The sequence below is a fragment of the Canis lupus genome, chromosome 2 (assembly GCF_003254725.2).
Source record: "Canis lupus dingo isolate Sandy chromosome 2, ASM325472v2, whole genome shotgun sequence".
NCBI lineage: Eukaryota > Metazoa > Chordata > Mammalia > Carnivora > Canidae > Canis > Canis lupus.
The window spans coordinates 41762366-41786833 of record NC_064244.1 but is presented as its reverse complement, the minus strand read 5'-3'; the positions used below and the strand labels follow the sequence as shown (position 1 = coordinate 41786833).

The 24468-nt window shown below is 37.5% G+C and overlaps 1 protein-coding gene across 6 annotated transcripts in view; it reads right to left on the bottom strand.

Moving 5' to 3' along the window:
• Positions 1-24468, bottom strand: part of IL31RA (interleukin 31 receptor A) — an 84973-nt gene that overhangs the window by 25941 nt on the left and 34564 nt on the right. For 5 of the 6 annotated variants that reach the window (XM_049102719.1, XM_049102731.1, XM_049102720.1 and 2 more), the window contains 4 exons: positions 15097-15214; positions 11184-11365; positions 8516-8667; positions 4082-4247 (listed from right to left, as the gene is read on the bottom strand). In XM_049102719.1, the coding sequence (XP_048958676.1) occupies positions 4082-4247; positions 8516-8667; positions 11184-11365; positions 15097-15214 (618 nt within the window). Of the gene's footprint in view, positions 1-4081; positions 4248-8515; positions 8733-11183; positions 11366-15096; positions 15215-24468 lie in introns of those variants that run through there. The other variant, XM_049102734.1, reaches the window with a different exon arrangement.

Sequence of the window (24468 nt, the reverse complement as noted above, 5' to 3'; positions counted from 1 at the left end):
CCGTTCCAGTTATGTTCAGTCAGACTCAGGGATAATAGCACTGAGGGTAAAAAAGAAAAAAATCTAAAGGCAAAGTGTGTATTACAATCCAGCTCCAAATAGTCATCTGATGGACAAAGGCAAAATAAATTGATTATTAGATAATCAATCATTCCAGGTACTTGGTTAGAAATATGAGTGAAATTCTCCTTATATTTATCCCACAGGCAGCCATTTAGTTATAGTAGATGATGACGGTAAAGAAATTTAATCAGATATTTTCTCCTTTCACTTGAAGCCACTATTTCCTGTAGATAAAGTCCAAAGAGGAACAGTCTTCTCGCTACTGACTTCCCACAGATGCAGCTTTTACTGAAACCACTGCCTGAGTAGCACGGAAACCTTCTACAATTAACAGCAATTTTCCATTAGCCATGCGCTAGTAATGGCTTTGCAGTATAACCAAAGTTAGAAAAGTACTAATTCTGTATTGTAAAAGAGCAAAATTAAATTTTTCCAAGTCCATAAAAATTACAGCTACATATTCAAAGGCATCAATTCTTTGAACCCATTAGCAACAATTTGATACTATTTTGCTTCCATTACAATCTTCCATTACAATCCAGACTGACAACCACCACCAGTCAGACACCTCAGGCACATCCTGGTGCCCTTGCTGAAAACCAGTAACAGGAATAGTTAACTTTTAGCATTTTATAGTATATAGTTGCTCTACTAAGCACTTTACCTGATTTATCTCATTTAACCTTGACACTCTTACAATTAGGTACAGTACTATCATCATTACTATTTCTGAAACACAGAGAAGCCTCTTTCAGTGTTATAAGCTTTTAGGTAATAAAGCCAGGATCAGAATATAATTACATCTGTGTCATATAGTAGATACTTATATGCTTAAATGTGGGCAAATAACCCTAACAATCAATCTATGGAAATCCAAATGAAAATAAATAATTTTCACATTTAACTTAGAAGAGAAAATTTCAGTTAGAAATGGTTTGAGGTGATGCGTATTCAACAACTGGCATTTCATTGTGAAATAGAGAAACAAATTGTTTATGAATTGGAAAAGGGGAAATCAGGATTTGCTAAGGGCCAGGGGGTGCATCTTCATCGATTTTCACTGGGATCCTGAAAAAATGAAGAGAAACAAAAACAAAAGTTCTATAGTGATGACTTTGATAAACAAGTGGTTTGCTTTATCAGACAGGCATCTAGTGTTCTGCTAACAAATCCTAGCCTAGTTAGCCAAAATAATACATCAGCTGAAATGGTAAATCTTGTTTCTGGCAATAAAACAAGTGGATGGAACTGAAGCTGACATGAGAGAGTGGCTGGGCTGTCATGTGCTGACTGAAGACCCGGAGCCATAGTGGCCTCAGAAGGTCACTGGAGAGAAGACTGCCAGCTACAGTGCAGAGAAGGGAAGTGCAAAACCTGAAGTGGAACTTAACCTCCTAGACTGCCTGCTGAAAGGTGTAGCAAAGGCAGAGGACACTTTGCTCAATGACACTGCGTGCGTTGCCTTCTAATCTTTTAAAAGGGAGGGCTCAGTTAAAATACAACGACTACTCCAATAGATTATAACCAATGGGCTCTTTTTTGCTGGGTAACTTATGTGCTGTTTTGTATTTATAAACTATTGTATCTGTACTCATTTGACACTTTGAGGTGATGTCTGTAGAATGCAAATAAGTTCTCAAAAATTGTATGTAATTTTAATCAAAAGTTACATAAGAACTTATGTAACTTATGTAACTTATGTAACTCTTACATAAGAACCAACCAACCAATCTGACTAGTTTTGTTTTAATCATTTCTGTATTTCTATTGATGTAAAATTTAAATAGCCTTATCATTTGTAGTACTGTTAGAAGTACATAAAGACATAATGATTTGGGATTCTCTACGACTTTTTCTTGTACTGCTGGAGCCTGGCATAGAAAACTAGATGCCTGAATGACATTGATGAATGGAGTCTTGGGGTGAAAAGGGTCTTCTCAGCCTGGGGTGCTTGAGTGGCTCAGTTGGGCAAGTATCTGCCTTCCCCTTAGGTCATGATCTTAGGGTCCTGGGATCAAGTCCCATATCAGGTTCTCTGCTCAATGGGGAGTCTGCTTCTCCCTCTTCCTCTGCCTCTGCACTCACTCTTTCTATATATATATATATATTTCCCTCAAATAAGTGAATTTAAAAAGAAAAGAAAACAGGAAGTCATCTAGCCTAGTTTCCCATGTGCTTCATGAACCACTGTTGTGCAACCACATCCATCAAAGGGTAGTTTAGATTGAACTAGCATGGACATCTCCAGTGGGGGCTACAAAACTCAGAAGACACTGGATTATTTCCAGACATCTGACCATCTGGGCAAATGTGCTGAACATCTGTTAATACCAACTTGGTCTCATAGGAAACTCACCCAAGATCCAGAGGAATAAATTGTCATATGGACCAAGGAGCACAGAAATTGACTGCAAATGTTATCTGAGATCTCTATGATACTTGGCTGTAAGACTGAATAAGACTTACAAGAATATGACTGAAATTATGGCTGAATGTGTGAGTGGGGGAAATTTAAGGTCTAGAACCTGTGTGTCTTACAAACAAATGACAGTAAAGCCTCAGAAAGTTAGAAGGATTAGCATTTTGCATTTCTTCTCCTTATTTCAAAAGATGTGTGGACATACCAAGTATTCGACTACCCATTCATTCATTCATTCATGGTATCAGGCTGAAAAATGTACCCCAAAGATCTAAATCCTAATCCTTGCCATTTGTAAAGGTTACCTTATATGGCCAAAGGGATTTTGCCCAGATGTGATTACATTAGGATCTTGAATTGGAGAGATTATCCTGGATTATCTGGGTGGGCCCTAAATGTTTTCACAAAGGTCATTATAAGAGTGGAACAAAGAAATCTGACACAGAAGAGGAGAAAAAAAGAGTAATGTAATGATGGTTGCAGATACCAGAGTGATGTGTTTAGTAAATGCGGGAAGGGGCCCACGAACCAAGGAATACAGGCAACCACGGGAGCTGGAAATGGCAAGAAAATATATTCTACCCTCATAGTCTCCAAAAGGTAACAACCCTGCCAACAACTTGACTCTAGTCCAGTGAAACTAATTTTGGACTCCTGACTTCCAGAACTGTAAGAGAAAAAACTTTGTTGTTTTAAGTCATTAAATTTGTGATAATTTGTCACAGTGGCCATAAGAAACTGATACATTCAGCAAACATTTATTGACTACTGAGGGACAGGCATTGGGAAGACTCTTGATTTACAAAAAATGGTAACACAGGCTGAGTGATCCTGAGCAATCTGCTAATACTTAAGAAACCCAGATCCTTCACCTCCAAATAAATGGGGGTGGTTCCACATATTTTATGGGGCTCCTAGGAGATTTAATAAAACAGAAAGCCTGGCATGTATTGAATGTTTATTGCGAGCTAAGTACATTCTTTCATTTAATTTTTAAAATAACACTAAACAGTAGGGACTACTTTTAACTCAATTTTATAAATTATATTCCATTATGGAAAAGGGGAATAAATAATGAGAAAACTGAGGCTTAGAGATTAGGTGTCTACCCAAAGTCACTCCACAGCCAGGCTGGGATTTCGCCAAGCCCACAGAGTTAAAGTACTGCTCTAAATGACCATTCCTGAGTCACAATGAGCGCTCATTCATTGTACGGTCCTTTTTCTTTCCATCACTATCATTAAGAATCTGAATTTTTTTTTCTTATTAATTATACCTTTATTTATCTCTTAGTAGCAGTTCCATGGCTTATGCTTACAATATATAGCTTTATCATAGGATACCTTTGAATAATATTACACCGCTTCACATATAGTATAAGAAGTTTTAAGAATATTAAAGATGTGATCTTCTGCCTTTGAGGAGGGCTGGCTTACCGTGTGGGCTCAGGTGGGCACAGTGAGTGCCCTGAGGAGAGGGAATGTACAGACTGTGAGAGCGCATGATTCTCAAGTACAGAGCTTGACAAAACCCACTCAGGCTTGGCCCAGGCCACCCAAAAGCGCTAGGCAGAGAAGGAATTGCAGGGGACCAGCTTGCCTTCTTCCTCAGTTGTTCCCACTTTCTCTTGGCTCCAGCCACTCCAGAACATAGACTCCGCCGGGGCACATCGCAGAGTCATGACGTACTCTGTAAAAGCCTGTAGCTCTGTGAGGTTGTAGGTCTCATCTCTATCAATATCTTCTTTGGTGAAGTTGACTTCCATCTAAAAGACAGAGATGACCCTGAGTTTCTGAGTTGGATGGGAGACCACCTGTTATCTTTCTATTTTTCTTCTCCACTCCCCAACCCTATCTTACCTTTTCAGAACTAGAAGCATTGTACCTTAAGTTTAAAAAAGTATAATTTTCATAAATAAACCTCCATGCATGCCTAGGAATTATTTGCACCTAAACAGATGTGAGTCATCCACCACCCTCCCGGTTTCCTGTCTCCAAGTTTGGAGAGCAGAGATTCCTGCCCCTGGGCTGGGTGTGAATGAGCAGTCTTGTTTTGGAAAATACAAGGTGGAGTCCTGGGACACAGGGCAACCTGGGCCTCAGTTTAAACATGGCAGGTGACTCTAACACTTCGAAATACGGAATAATAGGCAACAGAGATCTTAGTGGCATTAAGTTCAACCTCAGGTCATGGGCAAGACCTCACAAAGTTAAGTGACCATGGACTACATCAGGGTTTGTTATAGGCAACACTGGGATCAGAACATAGATTTCCTCCCTCCTAGACACTTTCCCTTTACCAAAATCTTCCACAGCAAATTACTGGTCTTTGGGTGACCAATAGGGCTGCTAAGGATCTCAGCATGAATTCATTTTGACGTTCTCTTGAAAGAGTGGAGGGGGAGAGGTAAATAAATAAATAAATAAATAAATAAATAAATAAATAAAGTAAACAAATCACTTTTCCTTTCTAGACCTCAGTTTCCTTATTGGTAAAATTGCCTTATATAATCTCTAAAGTCCCTTGTGGATCCAAATTTCCAAGAAAACTAAAAATTCGGATATTTATTTTTGAGCATGGTTACTGTTGCTGCTATAAGAACTTTTAGGTGTTCGTTTATATAAACTCATATTCAGTTGATTAATAAACTGCACTAATAGGCATGTCTATTTTGAGAGTATGCCCACTAGTCCCATAAAACCTTATGAGAGAGGGAAGTCATGACATTTCTTATGTGTATATAACAGCTGTGAAAATAAGTACATAATTATAGGTATTGGGCCTAAAGGAAATTGAGCAAAATGAGAATGTGTATATGTGGCAAAAAGCTGAGCATCCCAGCTGCAGATAGACACTTCTGTACTGCCGGGCTAGTAAAATGGTGCTGGGAAAAGGAGGTAGGAACTAGAGGTTTCACAGCTAAATCCAAAGTTCCCTGATCACCCTCCTCCAACAGCCTCTGGAAATGTGCAATGGCAGAACAGGGTCACTAGGATAATCCATCATCTCTGGGAGTGTAGCCTCCCCAACTGAGCCTAGTTACGGGGAGAGTTGAAGCAAGATTAAGACCTTTAGAAGAAAGCCAATCATACATATGGTGCCTTCCTTATGTGAATCAAAATAAAAACCATATTAACCAAAAAAATAGATGCAAAGAAGTCTAATAAAGTTCTATTTTCCTTTTATGCTCATTTAAATATGTAATATTCTTTTAAAATAATCTTTCAAAGTTTTCTCTTGCTTTACTAGTATCCTCAAGCACACACTTGGCCTATATGTTGGGGATCCTCGGATTCATGCTTAGAGAGCTCTAATGTAACTATGCAAGCATGTTCTTTCCAGCCCTACTCCCAAAGCAAAAAGAAATAAAGAAAAAGAAAAAGAAAAATCTGCTCAGTCTTTTAAACAATGTGCCTGCCAGAAAGGCTTCTTTTAGTTTGGCTTTTTGTCCAGGCAAGTCCAAGATCAATTGGCCCTCAATTGATCCTCCCTATACATGCTTAACTAAAACTTCCCCAGCTCAACACAGACAAGGACTCCTAACAAAATACTAATTAACTTCATTAGGTTAACTTCATCAGGTTTGTTTCTAACAACCTATACTTTATGCCAAATTCTAGCTCGCCCAAAGTGTTTATGTTTTAAGAGATGAGTCAAAACTATTGGTACAAATCCTAAATTAAACTCTTAAAACAGTCTTGAGATCCTTTGGCAGAGTGCTCATATGGTTTCATTTTATAAAAGTGGAAACTCCTTAGAATAGGCAACAGGAAGATGGTCTGGAGGTTGCTAAAATATGGTCAAGTGAATGACAACTTGGAGTCAGAAAACCTTTGCAACTTATAAAACTTTAAATCTTGGACAAGGGATTTAAGCTCTATACATCACAATTTACTAATCTGTAAAAATAATAATAGTGATGCCTCATTGAAAGGTATATGCAAGGATTAAATAGCCTGGAGTATTAAGAAAGCACTGTGCAACCCATACAGCATCATACAAATGTAAGTCTCCCTGATATGGACATATTGGGATTTTTTTATAGTCTAATGCATGGAGAGATGACTTTAAATGACAGTGCTGAGTATTATTAAGTGCAGTGACAGAGGAGGAGTACCTCTCTCAAGTTCTCAGAAGGAAGTATGTCAGAACTGAGTTCTGAGACATGAATAGACTTAACAAGTTTGTGGGAAGGAGGAGAGGTACAAAGCAGAGAGACAGAATAGTGAAATGACATGACATAAGGGAAACCAGCAATTTAGAGCCATTAGAGAAACAAGGGCAGGATGAAAGATGAGGTTGGAGAGTTTGGTAGGGGCCACATCTTGGAGGGGTAAGGATCTGGACCTTTTCTGTAGAAAAGTTGGGTTGTTATAGTTGGATTTAGAATTGATTGTATTTGAAAGCTGAAAGCAGAGAGATACTAAATACATATTCCACTTCCCTTCTCATTTCCTTCAGGAGAGAAGAAGAAGGACCTCTTACCTCAGACACTGGAAGGAATAGAGCAAAGATACGTGAAGATGTAGGTGAGTTTGTCAAAGAGGTGGTGTAGAGAATGCTGAATGCTGGGGTAGTTTACACCTGCTGCCCTCACTGTTGTACATGGCTTATTAATTTTCTAGAGGAAGAGATTCTGGTTTATTTTTCTTGTTGAATCCTATTCAGCAGCCATAGGACTCTGGGCTCAGACAAACAGAATAAATCAAGGGCAGATCACCCTAGCAAGTCCTTAGCTTTACTTAAACAATAAATGTGGTGTGAAGGAAGATGAGCTTATGTTGTGCCAGGAATTACCTTGCTTAAGGGTTACCTTCTGGGTTTCGAAAACTACAAATTAGTAATCTTACATTACATGTAGTCAGGTACTAGGAGTATGGTTCCAAAGCTGGCATAGAAAGAAAACCAAGAGGAAGAGTGAACATCTTTATTTCTTTTGTCTTAAACACAGACAAGTGAAATTTAACCAACTTTCCTTTCTGAAAAGGTTTAGGTTAAGAAAGGATGCAATAGATAAAATTTGATAAAATGTGATAATATTAAAATAAAGAAGTTCTGTTCATCCAAAGTAACCATTAGGAAAGTGAAAAGGCAAACCACATAGTGAGATATGTTTACAACACACATAACAAACAAAAACTCAGAAATGAAATATATAAGAAACCCCTACAAGTCCATTTAAAATTCAGACCACCCACTAGAAAAAAAAATGTGCAAAAGGCTTAAATCAACACTTCACAAGAAGGACTCTAAACAGACAATAAACACATGAAAAGGTACATGAGCTCATTAAAAGTCAGGTAAATGCAAATTAAAGCCATGATTCCACTGTGTTTGTATAATGTAAAATTATACAACAATGAAAATGTATAAACTCCAGCATTATATAACATGAATGAACCTTAAAAGTACAATACTGAAAGAAGCCAAATACTTAAAAAATACAAAATGTATGGATTTCTATTACATAATGTCTCAAGCCATGCTGTTCAGGGATGCAGGTTTAAATGGTAAATCCATAATAAAAAGTGAAGGATTATTTACCATGAAAAATCAAGATAACAGCTTTAAGGAGGTATGAGGGTTGTCATTAGGAAAATGCAGGCAGGGAACCTTGGTATACTATTTTAGACCTCACTGATTCTAACATAAGTGCTGACTTACTATAATTTATTAAATGTAATATTTATGTTTTGTTCACTTTTCTAAGTACAAGTCATATATCACAATTTCATAAAAGGTTGGAAAAATAAAAAAGGAAATAGCCAAGCCATAGACTCTTTGACCACCAACACATCTAGACACAACCAGAGTGGAATGCAAAAGTAAATTTCTCACTCTTTAATATGTCCCTGTACCCAGAATGCAAGTGAAACACTTGTCTGATCTAAAAGGCCCAAATAGGAAATTGGCAAGAAAAGTATTACTATGGTCTGTCTTCTGTTTTTTCAAGGTAGAAAAAGGAAAAAATTAGTTATCAATAATTCTCTTATTTGGGCTCACTAATAGAAACATTGTAAAGGCATAACTTACCCAGTAGGCACTATTTATTGTTCTGAATCGAAGAGTGTATTTTAAAGTAGATGAATGAGGAGCCAACACAGGCCTTATCCATTTTATTTGAAGCATTCGTTTGATGCCCAAAACTGATTTCACACTGAAAATCTCAGGTGGTTCAATTTTCACTGAAAATAAAAGTCATAAATTTCTCATATTTGCAAAAAGACCAGAAGGTGCCAATAACATCCACCTAAAATTGAAAAAAAAAAGAAAACTAGAAAGGAAATCATAATGCGTATTTTGTAATCTGTTATATGTAGATGGCATTAGGAAAGCAGTACAAGGGACACCTGAGTGGCTTAGTGGCTGAGCGTCTACCTTTGGCTCATGTAGGGATCCTGAGGTCCTGGGATGGAGTCCCTCCTCAGGCTTCCTGCAGGAAGCCTGCTTCTTCCTCTGTCTATGTCTCTGCCTCTCTCTGCATCTCTCATGAATAAATAAATAACATCTTTTAAAAAAAGAAAGAGGAAGGCAGTACAAAAGGAATGGTGCCACCCTTGCTTCTCCCACTCCCCCACCCCACCATAAAAAGGAATGGCCAGTGAGGAGAACATTCCTCTGATTTTTCTACAAATGTACCTTTTACTGATTGGTTCCAGATCTTATGCCAACAAGAAAGGAGGTCAAATGAAGAGACTACATGACTAGAAAATGTGTTGTTTCCCTTATTTACTCTCCACACCCCTCAACCTCTCTTTCCTAGACTCCCAAAAGTGTCTAGTAGAAAGCACCTCTCATTTCCCTTGAACACTATGAATATTCTCACCCTAAGTCTCTCTCTTTCAAAATACGTAACATTTTTCTGGTTTTCAAAGTAGCATATGCTTATTCCAAAAAATATTAAATATAGAAAAATACAAAGAAAAAGTTTAAATCATCCATACTTCCATCAACCAGAGCCATTATAACATTCTAGTGTATTTCCAGGCTTTTCTATGTAAATATTTGTCTATTTGCTTTTTTTTTAATTTTTATTTATTTATGATAGTCACAGAGAGAGAGAGAGAGAGAGAGGCAGAGACACAGGCAGAGGGAGAAGCAGGCTCCATGCACCGGGAGCCCGATGTGGGATTCGATCCCGGGTCTCCAGGATAGCGCCCTGGGCCAAAGGCAGGTGCCAAACTGCTGCGCCACCCAGGGATCCTTATTTGTCTATTTGTTAAACAAAGTTGATATTATGCTAACTAAAACCTTTGTCTTCTTAAATAACATTATTCAATCAGTATGTACTGTCTAGCATTAAAATTCTTCCAAACAATGAATTTAATAAGGTTGCAGGATATAAAACTAATATACAGCAATCTGTTGCATTTCTATACACTAGTAACAGAGTAGGAGAAAGGAAAATTAAGAAAACAATCCCATTCACATTTGCATCAAAAAGAATAAAATGCCTAGGAATACACTTAAACAAGGAAGTAAAAGACCTGTACTCTGAAACCTATGACACTGGTGAAAGAAACTGAAGACAACAGAAACAAATGAAAAGATATACCATGCTCATAGATTGGAAGAATTAAAAAATTTTAAATGCCCATGATGCCCAAAGCAATATACAGATTCAGTACAATCCCTATCAAAATGACAACATTTTTCACAGAACTAGAAAAAAATAATGCTAAAATATGTATGGAACCACAACAACAGACTCCAAATAATCAAAGAAATCTTGAAAAACAAGAATAAAGCTTCAAGTATCACAATCCAAGATTTCAAGCTACACTTCAGAGCTAGAGCAATCAAAACAGCATGGTACTGGCATAAAAACAGACACATAAATCAGTGGAACAGGATTGAGAGTCCAGAAATAAACATAAACATATCATCAATTAATATATCACAAAGGTGGCGAGAATATACACTGGGGAAAAAGAATCTCTTCAATAAATGGTGCTGGGAAAACTGGATAGTACTTCAAAAGAATAAAAGTGGACCACTTTCTCACACTATGCACAAAAATAAACTCAAAATAGATTAAAGACTTAAATATGAGTCCTGAAACCATAAAACTCCTAAAGGAAACACAGGCAGCAACCTCTTGGACATTGGCCTTAGGAACATTTTTCTAGATATATCTCCTCAGGCAAGGGAAATAAAAGCAAAAATAAGCTATCAGGACCTCATCAAAATAAAAAGCTTTTGCACAGTGAAGAAAATCATCATCAAATTGAAAAGGCAATTTACTGAGTGGAAAAAGAAATCTGCAAATGATATATCCAAAAAGGGGCTAATATCCAAAATATATAAAGTCATACAACTCAACGCCAAAACAAAACAAAACAAACAAAAAACCCACACACAATTTGAATTAAAAAATGGGCAGAGGACCTGAAAAAGACATTTTCCAAAGACAAAGAGAGGGTGAAGAGATACATGTAAAGATGCTCAACATCACTAATAATCAGAGAAATGCAAATCAAAACCCCAATAAGATACCACCTCATACTAGTCAGAATGGTATGAGAAAAAGAAATAACAAGCATTGGTGAAGATGTGAAGAAAAAGGAACCCTCATACATATCCATAACTCTAGGTATACCCCTAACACATACCTACCATATCCTTGAGTTTTGAATCACTTTTGGGTCTTCACCTCTTTGAGAAAAAAAAATGAGTATATAAGAATAAAAATGATACTTACTTATGGCATCTAAGTTCCAATATGTTATATCAGATTTCATTATACCATCTGCATTTTGAGCTTCTACTTGAATGGTGTAATTATCTGGGTTTGTTATTGTTGGAGGAAGAAAGGAGCAAGAAGCATGATTTCCCCTTGTAGAATTATCAGTTGAGCAAATATCACTTTTATATCCATAAGAGCTTTGAAGGAAAAAGCAATTCAACATGAGTTTAGTACAGCAGTTTGGAAACAAAGTCATACGTAACATATTAAGCATGTATTTATTAGTTTCATTCTGGGTTTCTCTGAGGACTATATCGACCCAAATATGATGCCTCTCTCCAAATTGCTTCCTCATCTCTTCCCAGGAGAGATCAGTTACCTGCTTTTTGCCTGAGATGCTATGAGCCATGGAGACTTCCTTGCAACTCTGTAAGTCCACCAAAATCTATGCTTGTAATACATCTCCTAATGGTAAGAAATACTGACTAGGATCCTGAAAACCCCAGATTCTAGCCTTGAGAAGTTATTCTTAAAAAGAAAAATCAAAGAGCATTTGTTAAATAAAGAGTGGTAGATATATAAACAGAATTTAAAATATAGTTTTTAACACATCTATAGTTATTGATATGGAAAGATGCCCGTACACTTACTGGTGGTAGAAGAAAAAAAAGGATGCATATTAAGTATTGAATAATCACATTTATATATATAAACTTATATATTTATATAACTATTCTTAGGGCAGCCCAGGTGGCTCAGTGGCTTAGCGCCACTTTTGGCCCAGGGTGTGATCCTGGAGACCCGGCATCAAGTCCCACGTCGGGCTCCCTACATGGAGCCTGCTTCTCCCTCTGCCTGTGCCTGTGCCTCTCTCTCTCTCTCTCTCTCTCTCTCTCTCTCTCTCTGTGTGTGTGTGTGTCTTTTGTGATTAAATAAATAAAATCTTTAAAAAAATGAAGTCATTTAAAAAAAGTAACTATTCTTAGAGATGTCTGGAAAAGTATTCATCAAAATGTTAAAGTTATTACCTTTAGTGATGGAATTTCAAGGTTTTTTTTACATTCTTTTTATTTTTCAGATTGAATTTTTTACCATTGGCATATATTGTTTTCAGACAACTCATTAAATTTTTTTCCTTAGACATACAGGTAACTTAAATCCTATCAAACTACAACTTAATGAACACAAGTACAAAGATTGGTAGGAATCAGATGGGTGGGTATAGTCAGAGTCTCCATGGCTATGGGAATGATATCAGAGATGAAATAGGCAGAGAATAGAAAAGGCCCCACTTTGCAAGATGCCAATGTTGGCTGGGGTTGAGGGCAAAGGAGCAGAGCTTAAATATATAGAATAATAAAATTTTGAAAGTAAAAAAGACTTTAAAGGCTTTCTATGGTTATTGTGCAGTGTAAAAATGGCCTCCAGAGTAATATTGGTTTGTGGTTAAAAGCACAAGCTCTGAAAGCTGGCCAGGTTTGAATCCTATGCCTTGGGCAAGTTTCCTAACCTCTCCATGCCTGAGTTTACTCATCTTTAAAATGAGAATAGTAATATATCTATAACATAGCACTGTTAGAAGGATGAAATAAGCTGATATACATAAAGTACTTTTAAAATGTCAGCCACTTAGTCAAAAAGTGAGATGTTACTATCATTGTTATTAGTACTATTACTATAATTGAATATTTTTGCATCTATTCATGCTATAACCTTTAAGAAATACCCTTTCTTCCCTTTTCTGCACCTCTAGAGCTCCTTTACCTCTCAGTTCAAAAGTCACTACCTCCAGAAAGGCATCCCAACTCCTCTTATTCTTTCCCAAGGAAAAAGCCATTCCTATCATTTCTGATCATCAGTAGGTTTTTTTGTTCATACCACTGACCCAACATCATCCCATCCACAAGAAATCTTCCCATTCTACCTTGAAGAGATATTCTCAGTGATAAGCTTAGAAAAGTACAAACAGTCTGGGAGTCCTGGAGATCCCAGCAGGCCTGAGCCATCAATAAGGGTTGTATACAGGCCTAAGAACACCAAGGCCTGGGGCACCTGGGTGGCTCAGTTGGTTAAGCACCTGACTTCAGCTCAGGTCATGATCTCAGGGTAGTGGGACTGAGCCCCACATTGGGCTCCCTGCTCAGCGAGGAGTCAGCTAGGCCCTCTCTCTCTCTGCCCCTTCCCGCCACCCCACCTGCTCGTGTTCTGTCTCTCTCTGAAATAAATAAATAAAATCTTAAGGAAAACACAACCAGGTGCTTCCTACTTTTACATGACCAATGGGTGAGAATGATAATGCACAGGGAGTGATGGAAGAGGTCGAATGACTCCTTAAAAGAAAAAACAGGAGTACACTTACTAAGGTTCCAGATTTTCATTCTACAGGTACTTTCTATTCAATACTGGGCCTAGAACTAATAAATCTGGGGGAAGATAAAAACACTTGGACCATGGATTATTGGGCCTTTATCACTCATTTTCAGAAGCAGGGCTCAGCAAAGTAGGCCTGCAGGCCAAGTATAGCCTACTTCCTGTTCTTGTATGGCCCACAGGTTAAAAACAGGTTTTATAGGGACATATGGTGGCTCAGTGGTTGAGCGTCTGCCTTTGGCTCAGGTCGTGATCCTGGGGTCCTGGGATCGAGTCCCATGTCAGGCTCCCCACAGAGAACCTGCTTCTCCCTCTGCCTATGTCTCTGCCTCTCTCTCTGTGTCTCTCATGAATAAACAAATAAAATCTTTAAAAAAAAAAAACAGGCTTTATATTGTTAAATGGTTGGGGAAAATACATAAAAAGAAAAGACTTTGTGGCATGTAAAAATTATTTGAAATTCAAATTTCAGTGTTCACAAATAGTTTTACTGGACAATAGTCTGGTCCATTGGTTTACACATTGTCTATGGCAGCTTTCCTGCTATAGCAGGAGTGTTAAATATTTTCACAGAGACACAATCTCCTCTAGGTCTAAAATATTTACTATCTGTCCCTTTATAGAAAAAGTTTCCTGACCTCTGTTTTAAATCATCTCTCTGACATATCATTGATATATGAGTACTGCAAAGGATAGTGTTTGCTTTTTTCCTTTTATCCTACCATAAAAAATGACGTATACTTTCCGTACAACACTAGTTACCAATTTCCAAGGGGTAGAGGGAAAATACATATAAATAAGATCTTGTATTGAAAAACAAAACAAAACAGAAACTTGGAATTACAGACTTTCTTTTTGAAACATAAAAAATTTAAAGATCATCTTTCAATATTTCCTAACATGGGCTTCCTTATTCTTAGGGGAACATGAAGGACATAAAGGGTTTTATGAGCTATTTTTAAATTTTCAAAAAATTCTCTGCAAATGCTCACTAAAACATCTAGCTTTTGGCTAGAATTATAATAAAAATTTTATAATTTTTATCCTAATAGAATTAGAATAAAAAGGGATGCTTGAGGTAGTGACAAATGTGTGAATCACTGTCCGGGTGGAATACTTTTTGACAAGTGTCACAAGCAAATAAGTGGCAAACTGAGAAAAATTTGCCTCTTAGTTCTGGGTTTGTAACCTCACTTACTATAATTAGATCCATAAAAAAGGAACAGTTTTATGACACGTTATGGAAAGAGGACAAATATAGCTGAATATAGTAAACAAACAGATTTTTTTCCACTGGTGACTACTCTCAGCCGATTCAGGGCTTCTCAGAGGAGGTCATCATAAAGTTACACCTCCTCTCCCTCTGTAGCTACAGATCCTGTCAGCATGGCTACAGTAGCCAAGATGTCACCCCAGACAATGAACGCAAATAGGGGTCATCAAGAAGCTGTAATGGAGAAAAAACTTCACTTCATAATTGACTAGAACCAAGAATGAACCAGGAGTCTCTGCCTCCTTCCCTTACTCCCACTGATAGCACACAAGCTCCCATACTTACTAAGTTCTCTTCACTTTGTACCATGTATAACTGGCTTCTTTCTCTGGACTCCAGGTGCAAGTAAAATTTTCCTCATAGTAGAAGATACAGGAAATGTTCTCAGGCTTAGCTGGCAGAACTAAATAAATACAAAGACACACACAATCATTTCATGAAAATAGGCAGATCAAAGCTGGTCTTTTTTGATTAGTTGATAATAGATTCTCCCATTCAGGGCCAACGAAAGAATCTAACTCCCTCTCTTCAAATATCCCCCTCAAAGAACTAGATTTCTACTTTTTAAAAAACACTTTTTATATCTTACTCAAAAATAATATTTGAGAAGCAAAACTCATATTAAAATACCAGGTAAATATAAAGTGTTAGTTAAATACTAAATAAAGCATCATATGCTAGAACCGGTCCGGGTAATTAGGCAATGGATGATATGTGGAAAAGAGAAAAACACAAAACATTCAACTATACCACACTTCAAACTTATGTATCAATAATTTTTCCCTAAAGGACTGCATTAATAGAGAAAATTTCTAAAATATCCTTATCTGTATTTTCATAGCTTATAAATCTTGCTCCTTGTAGTTTCTCACCTAGTAATACCTATTCCTTCATAGGAAAATCAGATACAATCTAGAATATGGATCTAGACCCTGCAAGGGTCCAGAGATACAATCTATGGGTACATGAACTTAAAGAGGAAAATATTTTCACTAGTTTATTGTTGAAATTAATAATTTCCTTTCATCATGAATGTGGTCAACAATCTATAGTTGAATCATTACTTGTGATGTCACCATCAAAAGAGTATTTTCATACTATATTTATATTTATTGCAAATACCTTGAAAATATCAAATACTACTGTAACTATTACTAATAATTAAAGTAATTATTAGGCCTTCTTATTTCTTTTCTTTTGATTGATTGATTCATGAGAGACACATAAAGAGAGAGAGAGAGAGAGAGAGAGAGAGAGAGAGGCAGAGACATAGGCAGAGGGAGAAGCAGGCTCCATGCAGGGAGCCTGACGTGGGACTCGATCCCGGGTCTTCAGAATCAGGCCCTGGGCTGAAGACAGTGCTAAACCGCTGAGCCACCCGGGCTGCCCACATATTATTTTGAGAAGTGGTCCAGACATTTCACCAAATGACAAGGGGTTAATCTACACACTCATCCATGGACATATACACATACATAATTAAGAACAAAGGCAAATCTAAACTAAGGGCAATGTTCAGTTCTGAGACTGAAACTAACTTCTTTTTGAGTCTTTAGTAAAACCAATTTTAAGAAGCAGGCATTTTTGGGAGAGGAAGACAACTTAGGTTACCTTTTCATATCAAAGTAAAGCTTCAGTGCATCTAGGAAGAAGTCCTCGCAAGACAAGAAATAGGAAAAAGCCCATCACTTCTAGCAAGTAAAATACTCATGGGGATGGGTGGAGAGACAATGAAAGTAAGGTAGAGCAAGGAGCTCAGATGTCAGTGTTCTTGGTGGAGCAGTAGAAACACACAGATGGATCTGTGAAACAAGATCATCTGGGCTGGTGACCTACTTCATCAGGCACAGCCTGGGGCAGGTCACAAGCCTTTAATCTAAAAGAAGCCTTATTGGATCCCTGGGTGGCTCAGAGGTTAGCACTGCCTTCGGCCCAGGGTATGATCTTGGAGACTCGGGATCGAGTCCCACATCGGGCTCCCTGTATGGGGCCTGCTTCTCCCTCTGCCTGTGTCTCTGTCTTTCTCTTTCTCTCTCTCTGTGTGTCTCTTATGTATAAATAAAATATTTTAAAAATAAAAAAATAAAAAATAAATAAAAGAAGACTTATGCTCCACTCAGCTTCAACTCCAGCATAATGCAGAAGTCCTAACACTGCAATGGCACAGTGTAAGCTGAGGCAGCAGCTCTATACAGGCAAGGGCATGCAGAGATCCTGAAGTCCCTGGTATCTCAGGGTGGGGAGTGGGTATAGATGTGTGATGTTGGTCCAGGCCTGGGATTTAGATGAAGAAACTTCTGCACACGGAAGACTTCAGGAGCACAGGAAAACAAATGGGACATGAGCTTCAGGAACAGGTGCTAATTTGATGCCTCAAAGTCTAGACAAAGCCACCTGTCCTGCAATAGATAGCAGAGAAAGCATGAGACCAAAGCAGGCAGTCCAGAGAAGACCAGAAGGCAACACAAAGACTTTCTTACATAGATTCACAATCCCTTACCAGACGCTCTGCAGTCAGTCATATAAACTCTGATCATATACCCAGATACCATCTTAAAGAGGAGCAGGGGAAAGGCAGGAACTCTGGAAAGTGAGCATTTGCACCAGAGAGACTAAATTAGCTGAAAGACACTACAAACCAGAAGAAACTGAGCCAAGTTAACAAATAAGAGTGCTGCCCACTCTCCCCTCCTCCTCTCAACTCTGCCTGGCTTTCCAGGGTAGAAGGAACTTTTGGAATTGATTAGTTTGATCATAGACTATAAGGATGTTTTATTTTCTTTGCACACCTAACCCACACTATATTTATTTCACCTCTGTCAGAGGCATTAACTTCTAACAAAAAGGTAGCAAGCAATAAATGGTTCCAGAATGGATGGCATTCACTGTTTTGTTTAAGTCTAGGATTTTTGAATTTGTATATTTATTCATATATTTGTTCTATGAAATGAGAATTGTCCACATGGGTAAAGTAGCCCCTGGGAATAATAAATAAGAATGAGGGAGAGCTTGGTGACTGCATATTGTGTCAATACTCCCAGCTGTTTCTTGAGAAGCTGCTTTCCTCTGAATGCTACACTCCATCCTTGAAGCACCTATTAGTTAGGGACTTCAGAAAGACTCCTCCAGTAACAAAGGAGTTGGTAGGCACCATTTCACACCCCTGCCTCCCAGCATAAACTCATAGCCACCTATGGGAACCAGTAATTTGCCCACACTCCCTACCTAACTTGCTTGCAACAAGTCCCCCACCCCATGCTTCAATGGATCTGCCCTTTCCAGTCACACTTGCCTCAGTCCCAGCACTGTGGAGCCCCTCCCACAAAAGATCAATATAAACCTCACTAGTGCTACATCTCTTAACCTGTGCCTTTTGCAGAGCCTTGGTCATGATGGCGGCAGACTCTGAAAAAGCCTAAGGCACACCTTATTAAAAGTCCAAGACCTTCAGACAGTGTCCTTTGCAGATCTGCTTAGGCTGGCCAGTACCAATAGCAGCAGCTCCAGGTCTAAAGTAGAAGGCAGACCAGCATGTACTTTGTTTAAATGCAGGCTACACCTGCCAGGAACCAAACACTACTCACAACAGGCAGAGAGAGCCACTTCAGACAACTAAACTGATGCAAAAAAAGATAAGAATGCAACAAGGCAAATGCAATACCCACAGGAGAAACTCCCTAAAGAGCTAGGTCCTGGGGAGCAGGGAATGGTGCATTGCAAGGCACTTTAGGACCTCTTTTTCATATGGCCATTACCTTTAAGAACAGGAGCTATAGCTGACTTACCTTACACATAGAAAGACACAGACAATTACAAAAAATGAGAAGACAGAGAAATATATCCAAGTGAAAGAATTGGACCAATACACAGCAAGAGACCTAAGCAAAACAGACATAATATGCCTGATAGAGAATCTATAGTAATGACCATAAAGATACTCATTGGACTTTAGAAAAGAGTAGAGGGTATCAGTGAGACACTTAACAAAAAGATTAAAAAAAAGAATAAATCAGAGATAAAGACCACAATAAATGAAATTAAAAATACACTTAATGTAATAAATAGAAGGCTAAATGAAAGAGAGGAATGAATTAATGACCTAGAAGACAGAGTAATAGAAAGTAACCAAACTGAGCAAATGAGAGGGAAAAAACTATGCAATTTGAGAACAGTCTTAGGGAATTCAGTGACTCCATCAAGTCTGATTAACACTTGCATTATAGGAATAGCAGGGAAGAAAAGAGTAGAAAGGGGGGCAAAAATTTATCTGAAGAAATAATAGCTGAAAAAATTCCCTAATCTGGGAAAAGAAACATATATCCAGGTCCAAGAGGCACAGAGAACCACCCCACTTCCCCCAAAAAAAATCAATGCAGGAGATCCACACAAGACACATAGTAATTAAAATCGTAAAAAGTCGTGATGAAGAAAAATATCATAAAAGCGGCAAGAGAAAAAAAGTTACAAATAGAACAGTCCAAATATTTGGGACATAGAAAAATGGGATCTAAGAGGGAAGTTTATAGCAATACAGGCCTATTTCAAGAAGCAAAAAATGTCTCAAATAAACAATCTAAACTTACACCTAAATTAGGAGCTAGAAAAATAACAAATAAAATCCAAAACCAGCAGAAGGAAGGAAATAATAAAGATTAGAACAGAAATAAATGATAAAGGAACTAAAAAACAATCCAACAGATCAATGACCAGGAGATGGTTCTTTGAAAAGGTCAATAAAATTGATAAATGTCTAGCCAGACTCATCAAAAGAGAGAGAGAGAGAGAGAGAGAGAGAGAGCGCTCAACAGAATCACAAATGTAAAAGGAGAAATAACAACCCACACCACAGAAAGACAAACAAATGTAAGAGAATGTTACGAAAAATTATGTGCCAACAAACTGGACAACCTAGAAGAAATGGATAAATTCCTAGAAACATAAAATTATCAAAACTGAAATAGGAAGAAATAGAAAATCTGAACAGATTCATTACTAGAAAGGAAATTGAGTTAGTAATCAAAAAACTCCAAGGAAACAAAAGTCCAGAATCAGATGGCTCCACAGGTGAATTCTAACAAACATTTACACAAGAGTTAATATGTATTCTTCTCAAACTATTCCAAAAAATAGAAAAGGAAGGTAAATTTCCAAATTCATTCTATGAGGCAAGAACCACCCTAATACCAAAACCAGACAAATCCACCAAAAAAAAGAGAACTACAGGCCAATATCTTTGATGAATATAGATGTAAAAATCCTCAATGGGATACCAGCAAATTGAATCCAATGATACATTAAAAGAAATCGTTCACCACAATCCAGTAGGATTTATCCCAAGATTGCAGGGGTGATTGAATATTCTCAAATCAATCAATGTGATACACATCATATTTAAAGAGAAATGATAAAAACCATATGATCATTTCAATAGATGCAGAAAAACCATTTAACAAAGTATAACCCATTTATGATAAAAACTCTCAACAAAGTAGATATAGAGGGAACATACCTCATTATAACAAGGCCTTATATGGAAAAACCCACAGCCAACATCCTATTCAATGGGAAAAAACTGAGAACTTTTCCCCTACGATCAGGAACAAGACAAAGATGTCCACTCTCACCACTTTTATTCAACATAATACTGGGAATCCTAACCACAGAAAACAGATAATAAAAAGAAATAAAAGGTATCCAAATTGGTAAGGAAGAAGTAAAACTTTCACTATTTGCAGATGACATGATACTATATATAGAAAATGCTAAAGAGGGCAGCCCGGGTGGCTGAGCAGTTTAGCGCCTGCCTTCAGCCCAGGGCATGATCCTGGAGACCCGGGATGGGTCTCCCCGCACGGAGCCTACTTCTCCCTCTGCCTGTGTCTCTGCCTCTTTCTCTCTGTGTCTCTCATGAGTAAATAAATAAAATCTTTAAAAAAAAAAAAGAAAATGCTAAAGACTACACAAAAAAACTACTAGTATTGATCAATGAATTCACTGAAGTCTCAGGAGACAGAATCAATGTACAAAAATCTGTTGCATTTCTATACACTAATAATGAAGCCACAGAAAGAGAAATTAAGAAAGCAATCCCATTTACAATTACACCAAAAATAATAAAGTACCTAGGAATAAGCTTAACCAAGGAGGTGAAAGACCTGTATTCTGAAAACTATATAACATTAATGAAAGAAATTGAAGATGACACAAAAAAATGGAAGACTGGAAGAAAAAATACCACTAAAATGTCTATCCTACCCAAAGCAATATACACATTTAATACAATCCCTATCAAAATAACAACATTTTTCATAGAACCAAAACAAACAATCCTAAAATTTGTATGGAACCACAAAAGACCTCAAAGAGTCAAAGCAATTTTGTTTGGAAAAGAAAAGCAAAGCTGGAGGCATCACAATTCCAGAGTTCTAGTTACACTACAAAGCTGTAGTAATCAAAATAGTATGGTACTGACATAAATATAGACACATAAATCAGAACAGAATAGGAAACTTAAAAATAGGAGTACCTGCATGGCTCAGTTGGTTGAGCTTTGCCTTCAGCTCAGGTTGTGATCTCAGGGTCCTGGGATCGAACCCTATATTGGACTTCCTGCTCTGTGGGGAGTCTACTTTTCCCTCTCCCTCTGACCCTCCTCTCCACTGGTGCTCTCTCTCTCTCTCTCTGAACTAAATAAAGACTTAAAAAAAAAAGAAAACTTAGAAATAAACCCACAATTATATGGTCAGGGATTCTTCAACAAAGCAGGAACAAATATCCAATGGGAAAAAGACAGTCTCTTCAACAAATGGTGTTGGGAAAACTAAACAGCAACATGCAAAAGAATGAAACTGGACCATTTTCTTACACCATACACAAAAATAAATTCAAAATGGATTGAAGACCTAAATGTGAGACCTGAAACCATAAAAATCCTAGAAGAGAGCATAGGTGGTAATTTCTATGACATTGGTTGTAGCAATATTTTTCTAGATAGGTCTCCTGAAGCAAGGGAAATAAAAGCAAAAATAAACTGTTGAGACTTCATCAAAATAAAATGCTTCAGCACAGCAAAGGAAACAATCAACAAAACCAAAAGACAATCCACTGAATGGGATAATATATTTGCAAATGACATCTCTGATAAAAGGTTCTTATCTGAAATATATAAAGAACTGATACAATTCAACACTCAAAAAGAAAATAATTCAATTAAAAAATTGGCAGAAAAAAAATTGGCAGAAGACATGAACGGACATTTCTCCAAAGAAGGCATCCAGATGGTCAACTAATACATAAAAAGATGTTCAACATCACTTATCATCACACCTGTCAAAATGGCTAAATCAAAAACAATAAAGAATAAGTGTTGGTGAGGATGTAGAGAAAAAGGAGCCCTCTTGTACTGTTGTTGGTGGAAATGCAAACTAGGAATGCCACTGTGGAAAATAGTATGGAGCTTCCTCAAAAAGTTAAAAATAGAAGTACCCTCTAATCCAGTAATCACACTATTGGATATTTACCCAAAAAAATACAAAACACTAATTCAAAAGTATTCATGCACCCCTATGTTTATTGCAGATTTATAATAGCCAAGATATGAAGCAGCTCGTGTCCAATGATAGATAAAGTGTGATATAAATAAATAAATACAATAATATTCAGCCATAAAAAATAATCTTGCCATTTGTAATAACATGGATGGAGGTATAGAGTATAATCCTAAGAAAAATAAGTCATAGAAAGACAAATACTATATGATTTCACTCATATGTGGAATTCAAGAAACAAAACATATGAGCAAAGGGAACAAAGAGAGAGAAATAAACCAAAAAGCAGACTCTTAAAAAATAAACTAATGATTACCTGAGGAGAGGTGGGTGGGTGAATGGGTGAAATAGGTGATAGGGATTAAAGAAGGCACTTGTCATGATGAACACTGGGTGATATATGGAATTGTTGAATCACTATACAGTACACCTGAAACTAATATAACTGTATGGTAACTAGATTGTAATTAAAATACAACAAATTTTTAAAAAGATTTTCTGTCTTTACTGCATGCATGCTAAAAACCATGACAAAGACAGTGATCTCTAAGTCCAAATGCTTAAAAAGACCGAGGTACCATTAGCATGATAAGTCATTCTCCATGACCTCACCTTCAATATGGAGGTGTCTGTGTGTCTAAAATGAGTCTCTTGTAGACAGTATATTGATAGGTTTTGTTTTTAATCCAGTATGATACTCTGGCTTTGGATTGGAGCATTTTTAGCCCATATACATTCAGAATTATTATTGAAAGATATGAATTTAGTGCCATTGTATTACCTGCAAAGCCACTGTTTCTGTAGACTGACTCTGTTCTTTTTTGGTCTTTGTGATTTTTGGGCTCTTTGTTCAAATGATCCCCTTTAATATTTCTTGCAGGGATGGTTTAGTGATCACAAATTCTTTTAGTTTCTGTTTGTCCTGGAAGCTCTTTATCTCTCCTTCCATTATGAATGACAGCCTTGCTGAATAAAGGATTCTTGGCTGCATATTTTTCTCATTTAGCACCTTGAATATATCATGCCAGTCTTTTTCGGCCTGCCAGGTCTCTGTGGACAGGTCTGCTGCCAGCCTTATGTTTCTACCCTTATAGGTTAAGGACCTCTTGTCCTGGAGCTGCTTTCAGGATTTTCTTTTTATCTCTGAAATTTGCAAGCTTCATTATTATATGTCAGAGTGTTGACCATTTTTATTGATTTTGAGTGCCTTGTGGACTTAAATGCCTATTTCCTTCCCCAGATTAGGGAAGTTCTCAGCTATAATTTGTTCAAATAAGCCTTCTGCCCCGACCCCACCTCCTCCACCCCCCCACTCCCTTATCTTCGCTTATCTTCTGGGACCCCTATTAGAATATTATTGTGCTTTACAGAATCACTGATTTCTCCACTCATGATCCACTAGTTGTTTTTCTCTCTTTTTCTCAGCTTCCTTACTTCCCATCATTTTGTCTTCTATATCACTGTCTCTTCTGCCTTGTTTATCCTAGCAATTAGAGCCTCCATTTTTTTACTGCATCTCAGTCAAACATCTGGTTCCATGGGTATCAGGAAAAAATTGTTTTAAGAATGATATTGTAGGGGATCCCTGGGTGGCTCAGCGGTTTGGCACCTGCCTTTGGTCCAGGGTGCTATCCTGGAGTCTCAGGATCGAGTCCCACGTCAGGCTCCTGGCATGGAGCCTGCTTCTCCCTCTGCCTGTGTCTCTGCCTCTCTCTCTCTATGTCTATCATGAATAAATAAAATCTTAAAAAAAAAGAATGATATTCTACTCTACGTGAGCTTATTATAAATGAAACTACATTTGTCTTATCCTTACTGCTTGGAATAGGACAAGAAAGCAATATTCTTTTTTAATATTTTATTTATTTATTCATGAGAGACACAGAGAGGGGTGGGGCAGAGACATAGGCAGAGGGAGAAGCAGGCTCCATGCAGGGAGCCCAATGCGGGACTTGACCCCAGTACTGTGGGATCACACCCTGAGCCAAAGGCAGGTGCCAAACCGCTGAGCCACCCAGGCATCCCAGAAAACAATATTCTTTTTCAGTATATGTGCTGCCAAAGCAAGCACCAGAAAGCAATATACTTATAAAGATATTGGAATTTAAGA